Source organism: Poromitra crassiceps (genome assembly GCF_964638095.1).
Source record: "Poromitra crassiceps genome assembly, chromosome: 2".
Lineage (NCBI taxonomy): Eukaryota > Metazoa > Chordata > Actinopteri > Beryciformes > Melamphaidae > Poromitra > Poromitra crassiceps.
Window position 1 is genome coordinate 102,838,281 of NC_139624.1, and position 17,957 is coordinate 102,856,237.

The 17,957-nt window shown below is 42.5% G+C and overlaps 1 protein-coding gene across 2 annotated transcripts in view; it reads left to right on the forward strand.

Moving 5' to 3' along the window:
* The window catches only part of LOC310795363 (integrin beta-1-like), a 56,999-nt gene that overhangs the window by 33,963 nt on the left and 5,079 nt on the right, over positions 1 to 17,957 (forward strand). For both annotated transcript variants that reach the window (XM_083657397.1, XM_083657398.1), the window contains exons 4-15: positions 6,391 to 6,610; positions 6,881 to 7,051; positions 7,814 to 8,052; positions 8,389 to 8,544; positions 8,698 to 8,793; positions 9,326 to 9,415; positions 9,913 to 10,053; positions 13,454 to 13,656; positions 14,274 to 14,515; positions 15,081 to 15,303; positions 16,863 to 17,098; positions 17,399 to 17,565. In XM_083657397.1, the coding sequence (XP_083513523.1) occupies positions 6,391 to 6,610; positions 6,881 to 7,051; positions 7,814 to 8,052; positions 8,389 to 8,544; positions 8,698 to 8,793; positions 9,326 to 9,415; positions 9,913 to 10,053; positions 13,454 to 13,656; positions 14,274 to 14,515; positions 15,081 to 15,303; positions 16,863 to 17,098; positions 17,399 to 17,565 (2,184 nt within the window). The remainder of the gene's footprint in view (positions 1 to 6,390; positions 6,611 to 6,880; positions 7,052 to 7,813; positions 8,053 to 8,388; positions 8,545 to 8,697; positions 8,794 to 9,325; positions 9,416 to 9,912; positions 10,054 to 13,453; positions 13,657 to 14,273; positions 14,516 to 15,080; positions 15,304 to 16,862; positions 17,099 to 17,398; positions 17,566 to 17,957) is intronic.

The window sequence follows — 17,957 nt, forward strand, 5'->3', positions numbered from 1 at the left end:
TGTCTAGTTTCCTGCCTACATTTATACATCACATTACAGTGAAAACACAGTGAGAGCTTGGCTAAGTGTCTAGTTTCCTGCCTACACTTAAACATCACATTACAGTGAAAACACAGTGAGAGCTTGGCTAAGTGTCTAGTTTCCTGCCTACACTTAAACATCACATTACAGTGAAAACATAGTGAGAGCTTGGCTAAGTGTCTAGTTTCCTGCCTACATTTAAACATCACATTACAGTGAAAACATAGTGAGAGCTTGGCTAAGTGTCTAGTTTCCTGCCTACATTTAAACATCACATTGCAGTGAAAACACAGTGAGAGCTTGGCTAAGTGTCTAGTTTCCTGCCTACATTTAAACATCACATTACAGTGAAAACACAGTGAGAGCTTGGCTAAGTGTCTAGTTTCCTGCCTACACTTAAACATCACATTACAGTGAAAACACAGTGAGAGCTTGGCTAAGCGTCTAGTTTCCTGCCTACACTTAAACATCACATTACAGTGAAAACACAGTGAGAGCTTGGCTAAGTGTCTAGTTTCCTGCCTACACTTAAACATCACATTACAGTGAAAACATAGTGAGAGCTTGGCTAAGTGTCTAGTTTCCTGCCTACATTTAAACATCACATTACAGTGAAAACATAGTGAGAGCTTGGCTAAGTGTCTAGTTTCCTGCCTACATTTAAACATCACATTACAGTGAAAACATAGTGAGAGCTTGGCTAAGTGTCTAGTTTCCTGCCTACATTTAAACATCACATTACAGTGAAAACACAGTGAGAGCTTGGCTAAGTGTCTAGTTTCCTGCCTACACTTAAACATCACATTACAGTGAAAACACAGTGAGAGCTTGGCTAAGCGTCTAGTTTCCTGCCTACACTTAAACATCACATTACAGTGAAAACACAGTGAGAGCTTGGCTAAGTGTCTAGTTTCCTGCCTACACTTAAACATCACATTACAGTGAAAACATAGTGAGAGCTTGGCTAAGTGTCTAGTTTCCTGCCTACATTTAAACATCACATTACAGTGAAAACATAGTGAGAGCTTGGCTAAGTGTCTAGTTTCCTGCCTACATTTAAACATCACATTGCAGTGAAAACACAGTGAGAGCTTGGCTAAGTGTCTAGTTTCCTGCCTACATTTAAACATCACATTACAGTGAAAACATAGTGAGAGCTTGGCTAAGTGTCTAGTTTCCTGCCTACATTTAAACATCGCATTACAGTGAAAACACAGTGAGAGCTTGGCTAAGTGTCTAGTTTCCTGCCTACATTTAAACATCACATTACAGTGAAAACATAGTGAGAGATTGGCTAAGTGTCTAGTTTCCTGCCTACATTTAAACATCACATTACAGTGAAAACATAGTGAGAGCTTGGCTAAGTGTCTAGTTTCCTGCCTACATTTAAACATCACATTACAGTGAAAAGACAGTGAGAGCTTGGCTAAGCGTCTAGTTTCCTGCCTACATTTAAACATCACATTACAGTGAAAACACAGTGAGAGCTTGGCTAAGCGTCTAGTTTCCTGCCTACATTTAAACATCACATTGCAGTGAAAACACAGTGAGAGCTTGGCTAAGTGTCTAGTTTCCTGCCTACACTTAAACATCACATTACAGTGAAAACACAGTGAGAGCTTGGCTAAGTGTCTAGTTTCCTGCCTACATTTAAACATCACATTACAGTGAAAACATAGTGAGAGCTTGGCTAAGTGTCTAGTTTCCTGCCTACATTTAAACATCACATTACAGTGAAAACACAGTGAGAGCTTGGCTAAGTGTCTAGTTTCCTGCCTACATTTAAACATCACATTACAGTGAAAACATAGTGAGAGCTTGGCTAAGTGTCTAGTTTCCTGCCTACATTTAAACATCACATTACAGTGAAAACACAGTGAGAGCTTGGCTAAGTGTCTAGTTTCCTGCCTACATTTAAACATCACATTACAGTGAAAACACAGTGAGAGCTTGGCTAAGTGTCTAGTTTCCTGCCTACATTTAAACATCACATTACAGTGAAAACACAGTGAGAGCTTGGCTAAGTGTCTAGTTTCCTGCCTACATTTAAACATCACATTACAGTGAAAACACAGTGAGAGCTTGGCTAAGTGTCTAGTTTCCTGCCTACATTTAAACATCACATTACAGTCAAAACACAGTGAGAGCTTGGCTAAGTGTCTAGTTTCCTGCCTACATTTAAACATCACATTACAGTCAAAACACAGTGAGAGCTTGGCTAAGTGTCTAGTTTCCTGCCTACATTTAAACATCACATTACAGTGAAAACATAGTGAGAGCTTGGCTAAGTGTCTAGTTTCCTGCCTACATTTAAACATCGCATTACAGTGAAAACACAGTGAGAGCTTGGCTAAGTGTCTAGTTTCCTGCCTACATTTAAACATCACATTACAGTGAAAACATAGTGAGAGATTGGCTAAGTGTCTAGTTTCCTGCCTACATTTAAACATCACATTACAGTGAAAACATAGTGAGAGCTTGGCTAAGTGTCTAGTTTCCTGCCTACACTTAAACATCACATTACAGTGAAAACATAGTGAGAGCTTGGCTAAGTGTCTAGTTTCCTGCCTACATTTAAACATCACATTACAGTGAAAACACAGTGAGAGCTTGGCTAAGCGTCTAGTTTCCTGCCTACATTTAAACATCACATTACAGTGAAAACACAGTGAGAGCTTGGCTAAGTGTCTAGTTTCCTGCCTACACTTAAACATCACATTACAGTGAAAACACAGTGAGAGCTTGGCTAAGTGTCTAGTTTCCTGCCTACATTTAAACATCACATTACAGTGAAAACACAGTGAGAGCTTGGCTAAGTGTCTAGTTTCCTGCCTACACTTAAACATCACATTACAGTGAAAACACAGTGAGAGCTTGGCTAAGCGTCTAGTTTCCTGCCTACATTTAAACATCACATTGCAGTGAAAACACAGTGAGAGCTTGGCTAAGTGTCTAGTTTCCTGCCTACACTTAAACATCACATTACAGTGAAAACACAGTGAGAGCTTGGCTAAGTGTCTAGTTTCCTGCCTACATTTAAACATCACATTACAGTGAAAACATAGTGAGAGCTTGGCTAAGTGTCTAGTTTCCTGCCTACATTTAAACATCACATTACAGTGAAAACACAGTGAGAGCTTGGCTAAGTGTCTAGTTTCCTGCCTACATTTAAACATCACATTACAGTGAAAACATAGTGAGAGCTTGGCTAAGTGTCTAGTTTCCTGCCTACATTTAAACATCACATTACAGTGAAAACACAGTGAGAGCTTGGCTAAGTGTCTAGTTTCCTGCCTACATTTAAACATCACATTACAGTGAAAACACAGTGAGAGCTTGGCTAAGTGTCTAGTTTCCTGCCTACATTTAAACATCACATTACAGTGAAAACACAGTGAGAGCTTGGCTAAGTGTCTAGTTTCCTGCCTACATTTAAACATCACATTACAGTGAAAACACAGTGAGAGCTTGGCTAAGTGTCTAGTTTCCTGCCTACATTTAAACATCACATTACAGTCAAAACACAGTGAGAGCTTGGCTAAGTGTCTAGTTTCCTGCCTACATTTAAACATCACATTACAGTCAAAACACAGTGAGAGCTTGGCTAAGTGTCTAGTTTCCTGCCTACATTTAAACATCACATTACAGTGAAAACACAGTGAGAGCTTGGCTAAGTGTCTAGTTTCCTGCCTACATTTAAACATCACATTACAGTGAAAACACAGTGAGAGCTTGGCTAAGTGTCTAGTTTCCTGCCTACATTTAAACATCACATTACAGTGAAAACATAGTGAGAGCTTGGCTAAGTGTCTAGTTTCCTGCCTACATTTAAACATCACATTACAGTGAAAACACAGTGAGAGCTTGGCTAAGTGTCTAGTTTCCTGCCTACATTTAAACATCACATTACAGTGAAAACACAGTGAGAGCTTGGCTAAGTGTCTAGTTTCCTGCCTACATTTAAACATCACATTACAGTGAAAACACAGTGAGAGCTTGGCTAAGTGTCTAGTTTCCTGCCTACATTTAAACATCACATTGCAGTGAAAACACAGTGAGAGCTTGGCTAAGTGTCTAGTTTCCTGCCTACATTTAAACATCACATTACAGTGAAAACACAGTGAGAGCTTGGCTAAGTGTCTAGTTTCCTGCCTACACTTAAACATCACATTACAGTGAAAACACAGTGAGAGCTTGGCTAAGTGTCTAGTTTCCTGCCTACATTTAAACATCACATTACAGTGAAAACACAGTGAGAGCTTGGCTAAGTGTCTAGTTTCCTGCCTACATTTAAACATCACATTACAGTGAAAACATAGTGAGAGCTTGGCTAAGTGTCTAGTTTCCTGCCTACACTTAAACATCACATTACAGTGAAAACACAGTGAGAGCTTGGCTAAGTGTCTAGTTTCCTGCCTACATTTAAACATCACATTACAGTGAAAACACAGTGAGAGCTTGGCTAAGCGTCTAGTTTCCTGCCTACATTTAAACATCACATTACAGTGAAAACATAGTGAGAGCTTGGCTAAGTGTCTAGTTTCCTGCCTACACTTAAACATCACATTACAGTGAAAACACAGTGAGAGCTTGGCTAAGTGTCTAGTTTCCTGCCTACATTTAAACATCACATTACAGTGAAAACATAGTGAGAGCTTGGCTAAGTGTCTAGTTTCCTGCCTACACTTAAACATCACATTACAGTGAAAACACAGTGAGAGCTTGGCTAAGTGTCTAGTTTCCTGCCTACATTTAAACATCACATTACAGTGAAAACATAGTGAGAGCTTGGCTAAGTGTCTAGTTTCCTGCCTACATTTAAACATCACATTACAGTGAAAACACAGTGAGAGCTTGGCTAAGTGTCTAGTTTCCTGCCTACACTTAAACATCACATTACAGTGAAAACATAGTGAGAGCTTGGCTAAGTGTCTAGTTTCCTGCCTACATTTAAACATCACATTACAGTGAAAACACAGTGAGAGCTTGGCTAAGTGTCTAGTTTCCTGCCTACACTTAAACATCACATTACAGTGAAAACACAGTGAGAGCTTGGCTAAGTGTCTAGTTTCCTGCCTACACTTAAACATCACATTACAGTGAAAACACAGTGAGAGCTTGGCTAAGTGTCTAGTTTCCTGCCTACACTTAAACATCACATTACAGTGAAAACATAGTGAGAGCTTGGCTAAGTGTCTAGTTTCCTGCCTACACTTAAACATCACATTACAGTGAAAACACAGTGAGAGCTTGGCTAAGTGTCTAGTTTCCTGCCTACATTTAAACATCACATTACAGTGAAAACATAGTGAGAGCTTGGCTAAGTGTCTAGTTTCCTGCCTACATTTAAACATCACATTACAGTGAAAACATAGTGAGAGCTTGGCTAAGTGTCTAGTTTCCTGCCTACATTTAAACATCACATTACAGTGAAAACACAGTGAGAGCTTGGCTAAGTGTCTAGTTTCCTGCCTACATTTAAACATCACATTACAGTGAAAACATAGTGAGAGCTTGGCTAAGTGTCTAGTTTCCTGCCTACATTTAAACATCACATTACAGTGAAAACACAGTGAGAGCTTGGCTAAGTGTCTAGTTTCCTGCCTACATTTAAACATCACATTACAGTGAAAACATAGTGAGAGCTTGGCTAAGTGTCTAGTTTCCTGCCTACATTTAAACATCACATTACAGTGAAAACATAGTGAGAGCTTGGCTAAGTGTCTAGTTTCCTGCCTACATTTAAACATCACATTACAGTGAAAACATAGTGAGAGCTTGGCTAAGTGTCTAGTTTCCTGCCTACATTTAAACATCACATTACAGTGAAAACACAGTGAGAGCTTGGCTAAGTGTCTAGTTTCCTGCCTACATTTAAACATCACATTACAGTGAAAACACAGTGAGAGCTTGGCTAAGTGTCTAGTTTCCTGCCTACATTTAAACATCACATTACAGTGAAAACATAGTGAGAGCTTGGCTAAGTGTCTAGTTTCCTGCCTACATTTAAACATCACATTACAGTGAAAACACAGTGAGAGCTTGGCTAAGTGTCTAGTTTCCTGCCTACACTTAAACATCACATTACAGTGAAAACACAGTGAGAGCTTGGCTAAGTGTCTAGTTTCCTGCCTACATTTAAACATCACATTACAGTGAAAACACAGTGAGAGCTTGGCTAAGTGTCTAGTTTCCTGCCTACATTTAAACATCACATTACAGTGAAAACATAGTGAGAGCTTGGCTAAGCGGCTCGTTTTGCTTGTTGCATAACGTGGAAGAGTAAAAGCCATTGATGTTGCTGGCATTTCTTAGGCCAGTCTGTCCAGTTTGAGGTTAGCATTAATTCACTGTCTGTGCCGCTGCCAGGACTTCCTGAAACAGGGTGAGACCGTGTCGACGCGTTGTGATGAGCTGCAGTCTCTGAAGACCAGGGGCTGTGCAGAGGCCATGATCGAGAACCCACGCGGAGGACAGAGGATCCTCAAGAACAAAATGGTGACAGATCGCAACACGGGAGCGGCTAAGCTCAAGCCGGAGGACATCACTCAGATCCAGCCCCAGAAACTCAGCCTCACCCTCCGATCTGGTGAGGAGCAGGGAAATAACAATTTCGTCATGGTAGAACATTTTGATAAGATACGGCTGAAAATATTGCTACCTTTAGATCTCATTTTACTTTTACTACATGTGTCTGCATTTGATTTATTCCCTTGGATTAGATATTTACCACAACGTGACAGGTTCTCTTTACATGTCCCTTGCACAGTGTGGGGTACGCTACTGAGGCACAGAAGTGTGCTCTTGCTCTCTAGCATGTGAAGATCAAATCCTTTAAATCTGTGATCTGCATTCATAGGCGAGCCCCAGTCTTTCAACTTGAAGTTCAAACGAGCAGAAGATTATCCCATTGACCTGTACTACTTGATGGACCTGTCCTACTCCATGAAGGATGATCTTGAGAATGTCAAGAACCTGGGAACCAGCCTGATGCTTGAGATGTCCAAGATCACCTCTGATTTTAGGATAGGTAAGCATTTTCATCTAAGTTTGCAATCACATAGTAGTTGAAAAGCTTAGTTTTGTTGCATTTCTGGATTTGATTCGCTTAAGACTTCAGCGAAGTTCACGCTGCCCAATTACATGAGAACCAGGGCTTGTGAACAAAAGTCACGTGGATTCACAACACAAGTAGCTAATTAATTTGGACAGAGGGGAAGCAAGGGGAGTCAAAGTAAATGCGATCCCACTCCCTGTAACTTTAGGTAGGCATGATAGACTTGTCTGAACACTTTGACGTAATTGACGTTCTCAGGTCTTCATACCTGGTAAGAACATGAGTATAAGTTCAGAGTGGTTTGCTTCATTTTAACCTCTTCAAGCATGAGGAGCTGCTGGCTATCAGATGTCAGCATCCATCTCCTTATACCTATAAAACCGTATGGAACAACAGTCAAACAACCACAAACATACCCATAAAACTTTATGTTTTGGGTTTGTTTCCTGTGTTTGGTACAATTATGTTCTCAGTCCTAATGAACCGTACCACATTTCTCTGAGACCTCCATTTTCAGGCATCTCGCTGTTATTATTTGGTGCCACCCAAGTGCGAATGGCATTGCTCTCACCTGCCCAAACAAACCAAACCAAACGAGTAAACACCGATTGGCCAAGCATCTTGTTAAGTCTCCTTTTAAATAACCTTTTGACTCTTTGCTGAATTAAATCAAACTTAAATTTTGAATCCGTCCACAGTAATCCTGTATATTGTCTCTCCTTCGTGTTTTCAAAGGCTTTGGCTCCTTTGTGGAGAAGACAGTCATGCCATACATCAGCACCACCCCAGCCAAGCTGCTGAATCCTTGCACGGGGGACCAGAACTGCACCAGTCCTTTCAGCTACAAGAACGTCCTGAAGCTGACCAGCGACGGATCGAAGTTCAACACCTTGGTGGGACAGCAGCACATCTCTGGAAACCTGGACTCTCCTGAGGGGGGCTTTGATGCCATCATGCAAGTGGCCGTGTGTGGGGTAAGCAGGAAGAATGCTGTTGAATGACCCTATGGGAAATGAACACACTCAGGTTCACAATTCGAGTTAATATTCCCACAGTTACAACACTTGCTCCCAGCGATACAACACCAATAAACAGGTTAATGTGTACGATGTGTGAAAAGGAATTTTATGAGTCTTCAGTGTTTACGAGGAGATTTTTGGATGCAATGCTAATCAAAGGGTCATGTGCTACATTCTGAACTACATACTCCCTTTGTTTTTACAGAGTTGGTACATGGTTGGTAGAGGACAAGATGGGGTTTATTTTTTATGGTTTGGCAGTAGTTGGAGTCTGGCTTTCTCATTTGTCAGGATCAGATTGGCTGGAGGAACGTGACTCGTCTGCTGGTGTTTTCCACCGACGCCGGCTTCCATTTCGCCGGAGACGGCAAGCTGGGCGGCATCGTTCTGCCCAATGATGGAAAATGTCACCTGGAGAACAATATATACACCATGAGCCACTACTATGTAAGTAGCTGGACATTGCTTGGCCTATTTTTGAACGGTTTTCATATGTGGAGATGCCAAATTACCACCCTCAACTTAGATTCTGTTGTAGATCTCCATATTTGTGCTTGGTGAGGTGTAAAATTGACTCGTCTCCTCCATCTTCTTTTCAAGGACTATCCCTCCATCGCTCATCTGGTTCAGAAACTGAGCGACAACAACATTCAGACCATCTTCGCCGTCACGGAAGAGTTCCAGCCTGTGTACAAAGTTAGTTCCTCTCTCACTCTCATTCTGACTGTTGTTTTCATTGTCTTGCTCCCTCTCTGTTTGGCCGTACTCAGCCTCACTCCCTCTGTGGGCATGAGTGTGTTTGGATGAGGCCCGGTACTTTGGAGCATTCACCTGGCCTGATGCACCTGCCCCTTGTTTAGTTGCATCGCCATGAAACTCTGATCACTTCCTTCTGCTCTGCTACTGCTTTTCAAGCCAATTCCATATCTGAGTTTGATAATTAAAAGTCCCTTCGTTATGTCTACACATGGTAGTTTGAGAACAATAACAATCTCATTTTTAACTCAATGGTGTATGTCTAAATCTAGAATGCCGCAAAGCCAGAAATGGCTTGAATCATACATTTTTGGCCTTTGCCACTCCACTGCATTTGTGCCGCACCGCAGCTGGAACAACAGTCTATAAAAGTCAAGAGCAAAGTATTTTTTAATCCCTGCTGTGGCTCACTGGCGATCAAGAGGTCGCAGGCTTGACAAAGGTTTGACCTCAACCTTTCTTCTCTCTTTAGGAGCTGAAGAATCTGATACCGAAGTCTGCAGTGGGCACACTGTCTGCCAACTCCAGCAATGTGATCAACCTCATTATAGATGCCTACAATGTAAGTACACTATGGACCCACTGTCAACCTCATTATAGATGCCTACAATGTAAGTACACTATGGACCCACTGTCAACCTCATTATAGATGCCTACAATGTAAGTACACTATGGACCCACTGTCAACCTCATTATAGATGCCTACAATGTAAGTACACTATGGACCCACTGTCAACCTCATTATAGATGCCTACAATGTAAGTACACTATGGACCCACTGTTGACACTATCTACTTCAAGCACTCCTTGTGCTTGAAGTAGAGCAGAGGTGGAACAGTTATGATGAATGTATTATTTACTGACATCAACCACATGAAAGCATTCAGCCTTCTGAGTGTGTCGTAAAGGAGTTTAACAGTCAAAGCTATTTCAAAACACCTTCACATTTAAGGCTCAGCTAAGCCTGTGTATATGATATACTGTCAAAACAAAGCTACCAGCTGACATTGCAGCAGAGGATATAATAACACTTGTGTTGTTATCTCTCTTTTTTGGCAGTCTCTCTCATCAGAGGTCATTTTGGAGAACAGTAAGCTGCCAGAGGGAGTGACCATAGTTTACACGTCCAAATGTAAGAATGGAGTGGTCAGCGAGGGGGAAAGCGGACGCAAGTGCTCCAACATCTCCATTGGAGATGAGGTGAGAATTGAAAAACACCTTTTTGTTGTAGTACTTTTTGATACTATATGAATTAAATTGGAATTACACTCCCACAGTCAAAGTTTGGGAATGTCTCAGACCATTAAAACTCTGTATCCATAGGTCCTATTAGTAAAAGTATTAGCATGCTGCTTTCACCATGCAATGACAGGTTTCTTGATCGGCATGTCCTTCATGCTTTACTAAATACAATTGCACATTATGGGCCCTATTCTCCCACAGGCCATCGGCGCTATTACAGGCCTTAACCGCAAAAAAACGTGCCTAGCGCCTGTTTCGGGAAAATAGCAATAGGCTTTAGGCTGCCAAATGCGCTTTAGGCCGAATGGGCGTGGCGGAGTCCCTGAATGCGCCAAAGTGGGCGTGTCGGCGCTAAATACCGGCGTACTCCTATCTTCCGACCTGCCGTTAATTTAGCGCCTTGCGCCTTTGAAAAGCAGGCCTATTCAATGGGCCAGTCCGTCCCCTCTCTCCTCTGTCACCCTTCTCTGTGTCACTCTCTCCCTCTCTCCTACTGACAGGAGCAGGCATTGGTGTGCGTTTACCAGTTTATTGTGAAATAAATCCTTCCGCGTTGAGTTACTGTCACAAGCCTGTGTGACAACGCTTCCAGCCTGGGTAAAACAACTCCGTCCGTACCGCTTTGAGGCTGCAGGCAGTCTGACAGGCACAATACGACTGTCTCTCTCTGACTGCCTGTGAATGCCCCAGCATGCAATTGGGTACTAAATTTCGCTACTAAATAGCAACCAAATGAGGCGAAATAGATATAAAAGGTCGATCTAAAATAATGTGTAATGGTAACACAGCCTGCAATTGTAGAACATTTCAATATTGGACCAAATAAATCATCGAAATTAAAACACCACCCTAAGTGAAACATATATGTCCTCCTGGGCCTATATATACCCCTTGTCGAGTTAACGTGATTTAGAGAAGTAACAGCGGAACGCGCTTCGGAACGCGCTTCTAATGGCATCTGCTATACTGTGATGTCCCTCCAATAACTTGGCCCTATTTCACATTTAGTTTTACAATAAAAACACATTTATGCAATGACTTGACATAATGTAGGGTATATTTATGTGCATCATCCTTCCTGCAGCAGGCGAGAGAAAATGATATCTTTCTGGACAAACTTTCACCAATCTAATAGGCTATATTTTTCTAGCTGATGCATAGAACATTATTTTCACTTTGATCTTGCTATAGTGTAGCGTATTTACATGCTTGCAGTATTGAAACTGCAGTTAGATTGGTTTGAGAAGCATAATAATATGGAATAATAGCCTATAATGCAGACAGACAGGCTGGATGAAGGGAGGGGGGGGGGGGGGCAGAGCGTTTGGCTTTCGTCTGGTTTTGCGGGATCACTGGAATTGGAGCTAAAAAGGCAAGCGTGCGATTCGTTTATTGCACTTATCCAATGAGCATGACGGTGCATAATTTTACGCCTAAAAGGCATGGTTGTAATGCTTTGGGCTGCATCTAGCGCCAGCACGACGATATCAAGTGCGCCTTTCCACGCCCACTGCTTTGATCTGCGCCTGCCGCTCGGCCTAGAAACTGCGCCGATGCAACGATAGGGGCCTATATCCCTTAACTCATTGAGTGCCAATGACGACTTTAGTCGTCAATTGCTTTAGTAACGTTGAGTGCCAAAGATGACTAAAGTCGTCAATTGCGTTTTTTGACGGTGGGACGTGTATCAAAAAACTTACATTATTTTCAGCTGGGAGCCGGGACAGGCTGTAAAAAAGCGGGGGGATGCAGCGCACTTTTCAGTGCAGACGGAGCAAAAGCAGAGCGAGAGCAAACGCAGCGACACTCAGAGTCGCGCAGAGACACTCCCACGAAGGAGGAGGAGGAGGGGGGTGGGGCACGCAGGGCAGCGTACAACACACAACACCCACACAGCAGGCTCGATTGACAGAGACAGGCAAACAAGCTATCTGATGCCCACCAGCAGTAAATCAAGACCAGCAAGAAGGTGTAGGGTCTGCGCACGCAGGGGCCAGCGCTGCTGGTTGCAGCTAAAAAATATTATTTTGCCAAACAAAATTCCTTTGTTTTCACTGTTTTATTGAAGTAAATTATTTTTGAGGTGTCACATCAGAAAATATTACCTTCAGAGTCAGTCATGTGCTTGAAATGCTATATTTCACAAAAGGCTCAATATCTCAGCTTCTAGATGGAAACGCCAATTTTTTCTGTTTTTGACCTATCTTCTCCGGCTGATAACTAAAGAACGGAAAATTATATCAATAAACTTTTTTTTGCTGCTGATACAATAGAGTCTCATCGTTCTTTGTGCGTGTTCGGTGTTTACATAGTAATATCACACAATATTCTGTGGGCCTCGAGAAATCACTGAAAACGCTCTGAAACTCTGGCACTGGGAGCGTCCGTTCTCCAAAAGTGGCTGGCACTCAATGAGTTAACAATGAATTTACTGCGGTCCTTTTCTGATGCTGCCCATTTATAGTTTCAGCAATTTCAGTCACTATGGTCAATCGGAAATAGTGTGTTTTTAAATTCTTACATTTGGATTTGTGAAACCTGCAGATTTAACCCTATCATGCATGAGATCACAGGCTTACAAGTTCCCATGAGCAGGGTCAAAATGACTCGTTGAAAATAATGGAATTCTTCATAAAAAGGCTTATTTAACTATATACTGTATGCACACTGAATTATTAAATGAATAAAATGTAGAAATATTCTCTGGTATGCCAATATTTGCACACACAACCTATTAGCAGTGCAAATGTTTGCCATACTGTAGGAATGCATGTATTTAAGAAAATAATTAATGGAAGTCAATGACAAAACTACATATTTATTCCACTGTCTCTCTCTCAGAAATGCAAAACAAAATTCCAAAACAAACACACTACAGATGCTTGCCCATATACGTATCTAATGTTTTACACTATAAATGTATAAATATTATATATATTATTATAATAATAATTATATAATGTATAAATGTATAGTGTTACAATGATAAGGGTCATTTTGACCCGGCTCGTGGAAACCTGGAGTACTAATACAGAAACACATTTATATAGGTGTAGTAAAGAGAAATGTAAGATTTACATTAGAAAAAGTAAGAGACAACTATTTTGAGGAACACATCAAATGATAAAATAGTTTTCTTTAGAAAATATTGCAAAGCAACATTTTGACCCTATCCGCGTGCCTTTTAGGGTTAAACTAGGCTTGTGTTGAGTCAGCACATATTTGACTTAGGTTTCAACATGATCTCTTACTGAGTTTAAGAAGTATTTTGTTTTGAGATTTTCACAAGTATCTGACAATCTCACCCAGTCTTTCACATCTCTGAGCCTGCTTTGCTTGCTTTCCCCCTCGTTCCTAGGTGACGTTTACCATCAATGTGACGGCCAAGGGCTGTCCCAAGGAGGGCAAGTCTGACACCATTAAGATTAAGCCCCTGGGATTTACAGAGGAGGTGGAAATCATGCTCAACTTCATCTGTGAGTGCGACTGTCACAAGGATGGCATCAAGAACAGCAAGCGCTGCCACAAGGGCAACGGGACATATGAATGTGGTGCCTGCAAGTAAGTCTCCAAAATCTCCATCTTAGAAATCCATTTAGTCTCGTACTGAGTCTTAAAAACTTGCCAATGTGAGATAATTCCTCTTGCTTCCAATGCAGCTTCTCTTGCTTCAGAAATTATGAAAGTGTTCATGTCTTGATGAAAGGCTGAGCTTGAAGTTCACTCGGAGAGACCTCCGCCAAGGCCAATACTCCAGTCTGCTGTGATATGCACATTTTGTGAGTCGGATCGGAACCCTGATCCACCCAGATCCGCGCCAAAGTTTTATTGGTTCTTGCTTGGCCCATGCTACACTCTTCCGCCAAGTTTCATGAAAATCGGCCAGTAGTTTTTCTGTAATCCAGCTAACAAACGACACCGAAAACATAACCTCCTTGGCGGAGGTAATAAGACAAATCACTCCACACTGGTATCAAGAAAGTGACAGTGGAAACAAGGGAAAGAATTCCACCCTATCAATATTCATTTTAAGAAAAGACTAAAATAGCTTGTTAAGATTTATTTATTGATTTTCTAAAAATCTACAGTATATGATTTGAGTGATAAGGCAGAGCTTGTAGTGGTTCCCAAAACCCACAGCGGCACAGTCTCATCCATCCGGCCTCCCCTTGTCTCAGGTGTAACGAAGGACGCGTGGGCAGACAGTGCGAGTGCAGCAGCAACGACGTGGCCACGGAGGACATGGACCGCACCTGCCGCAAGGACAACAGCACCACCGACATCTGCAGCAACAATGGAGACTGCGTGTGCGGCGCGTGTGAGTGCAAGTTGAGAGAGAACACCGCCGAGAGATATGACGGATTGTTCTGCGAGTGCGACAACTTCAACTGTGACCGCTCTGGGAACCTGCTGTGTGGAGGTGAGTGCGTCGAGATCCAGAGAAAATGTGGATGTTTAGGCATAACTACACAGAAACATTTTTCTATGTGAAATCGTGATAGTTTCAGATGGCATATATTATAATAACCAGTTTGCCAATTAGATTACCAGCCACCAGGTCTGAGATTAAGCTGTGATGAAATTAGATTATCTTTCATTCAGATGCCTTTGTTGTCTGTGTTTCGGCCTAACTGGAAGCAGTGTTTGGACTTGAGCAGCGATGACTCTGACTTGGACTCGAGCGTTCACGCATTAGGACTCGCAAGTTGGAGACTCGGACACGGACTTGTTCATTGATTTTTGTAATAGGCCCTAATAATTTGGCATAAGATATTCACGCTCATGTTCAGTAACTCTGGACTCGGAATCAGGCAATGGGCACTCGACCATGGGGGCGCGAACCTGCGTCCCCGTGTTTCGACTTGGACTCTTATTGGTCAGTCGGACTTGGACTAGGACTCAAACACCGGACTCGAGATATAGTGACTCGACTACAACACTCACTGGAAGCAACATGGCGTCCTCGTTTGTCTTTTTTCTCACAGGCCACGGAAACTGTGTGTGCCGGGTGTGTAACTGTGACGCCATGTGGAAGGGAAGCGCCTGTGACTGCTCGCTGGACACCAGCACCTGCATGGCCGCCAACAAGCAGCTCTGTAATGGCAGAGGGAAGTGCGACTGTGGCGTCTGTAAGTGCACCGACCCCAAGTTCCAGGGTCCCACCTGTGAGACCTGCCCCACCTGTCCAGGTGTCTGCGCTGAGCACAAGTCAGTGTGAAAGTCATTTGAAAACCTTTTGACTCATTATGTGTGTATGTGTGCACATCTACGTGCCAAGACACTTTCTATCCATAGGATTAACTACCTGTTAATTGTGTGTCGTCGTTGTCGGGTGAAAATCGCTCAAGTCCAATCATGGTGATTTTCATGTTTTAATATAAACTGAACACTTACATCCTTCTCTGTGGATTTAATAAATTCTATTAACCTTGGGCTACTGAAAACCTTTCAAAACCCACTGGATAAACCACAACATACTGAAAGCCTTTCAAAAGCACTGGATAAACGACAAAAAAGTTTATAGACTTAAAGTCGAGCTGAACCCAAGAATTACTTTTCTTTTCTTTTAGTTAAAATACCTGGGTATGCAGTGCACCTATTTAATAATGTATGCAAAACAAATCACAACAATCTAATTTCTTTAGTTTTTCACACTTTTTCACATCAAAAGTTCGTTTTTCAAGATTTCATTGATAACAGTAATTTACAGTTTGCTGACGTCACCCAGTACTATCAAATTTCTACCCCATTTCAACCAATCATATCACGACATGCAGCTGTCAATCAAATCTTCATTTCTGGATAATTTTCTCTTCCAAATGACATGCAGCTGTCAATCAAATCTTCATTTCTGGATAATTTTCTCTTCCAAATGAAGTCGAAAATGGCGCCTAGTGCCTGTCATCTGGCAGAATTCCTATCCCATAAACTAACTACTAACTTGGCCAATTGTTAGAAACATGGATAAAAAACAAAAACTATAATCTCTAAGAATGCAAAGAAATGTAACTGGCTCGTTAAAACGCGCATTCCAGGGATATCGTATCGTTATAGCAGCGATAATGGCACGCGCATCCGAGAGCTTGGTTGTCAGGGGTCGCACTTCGGAGATTCCAGGCCGACGTGCTGCACTCTCCGCTCGGCAACACGAAGGCAGCTGGCTGCCTGCGGCTCGCTGAGCTCCACTCCTCCCGTCAAAAGGCTCTTCCCGAGGGGAGCGCCACAACACACTGAATCGCACTCGATTTGGAGGCGGAACACGCCAGGATTGGCCAAAGCCCAATCCAGGCCCCAGAATTGTCAAATAAAATCATCGACGTGATACTATGATCCGCCTCTCAACCTGTCATCTTAGACAAACTATGTTTTCAGTCTGAAACGGACTCATTATGCACGTGACGAACAGGTTCAGTTCGACTTTAAGGTTTTCACCAGACGACAGCAATATACTTTGTATTTGTCATATATAGCAAATACATATATATATGACATATACATTGATTCCCATTTTTGGTTTCATTCGTCTTTTCTTGGTCTCAGTAATTATACTGCTGTTATTTTGCATACCTTCATCAAGCTGCAATCCATTCCTTTTTACATTCATATAGTTCTTCTACTTCACATGTTCTCATGCTGAAATACACTGAAGCTGTGTATGTTGTATAACCCCCATTGGCTACATTCTTTTTTATACTCTATTTTTCTGCACTATGTTTGTTTGCTGCTGCAACAACCCAATTTCTACCTAAAACTCTAATTTCCTACAGAGAGTGTGTCCAGTGCCGGACGTTCGGCACCGGCGAGAAGAAGGACAAGTGTGAGCGAGACTGCAGCTACTTCACCCTGATCAAGGTGAAGGAGCGCGACAAGCTGCCCCAGCCCAATGAGCCCAGCTACCCCGTCGTGCACTGCAAGGAGAGGGACGCCAACGACTGCTGGTTCTACTACACCTACGCTGTCAACAACAACACGGACAAGGAGGTCCATGTGGTCGACAGCCTGGGTAAGCAGGAAAAGGCGGTGCAGCTTGGGAAATGCACAAAGGGGGCAACGTGACCTGGTTTGTGGGAGGAGTCCTGGTTTTGGGAACGGAGGGAGCATGGGAAATTACAGGGGTTGCAGTGGTTTGGGTGCTGAAAATAGCTCTGTTTATTCATACACTGTACAGTGGTGTCATGTTATGTTTTTGCGCGGAGCCGTGCAAAAACATAACATGACAGGAGTGTATAGGAATAATGTTATGTTTTTGCTCAGAGCCGTGTTATTTTTGTTTCACTCAACACCACACTTTGCTGTGTTTCAGACTGCCCTGCCGGTCCTGACATCATCCCCATCGTGGCGGGCGTGGTCGCCGGCATTGTCGGGATTGGCTTAGCCCTGCTGCTCATCTGGAAGCTGCTGATGATCATCCACGACAGACGGGAGTTCGCCAAGTTCGAGAAGGAGAAAATGAACGCTAAGTGGGACACGGTAAGTTGTCTGGGACGGTGAGAACAAACTTGGGACATTGGGAGATGAATAGGATGGGTTTTTTTGTTTTTTTTGTGTGGAGGTTTTCGTTCTCCCATTGTTGAGTGAGTGAGATGTGGAAAACAGGTGCTGTTCAAAGTGAACTTGAGAGGATTGTTTGTTGTTCTCAGTGGCAGATGAGAGTAGCAGACCTGCTGGTATCATTATGAATTGCCTCACTCCCCTGCTCAACTGTCTCACAGCTGCAGAAGTCAATCTAATATGTTGCTTTTGAGTTCTGCCTGAAATAAAAGGGAAAACGTGTGTGGACGTTTTGGGGAATGTTATGCACCCTGAGCATAGTTTGCTGTTTTCCGGGGCGTGGTCACAGACACCTCCCCTTCCTGCTTCCT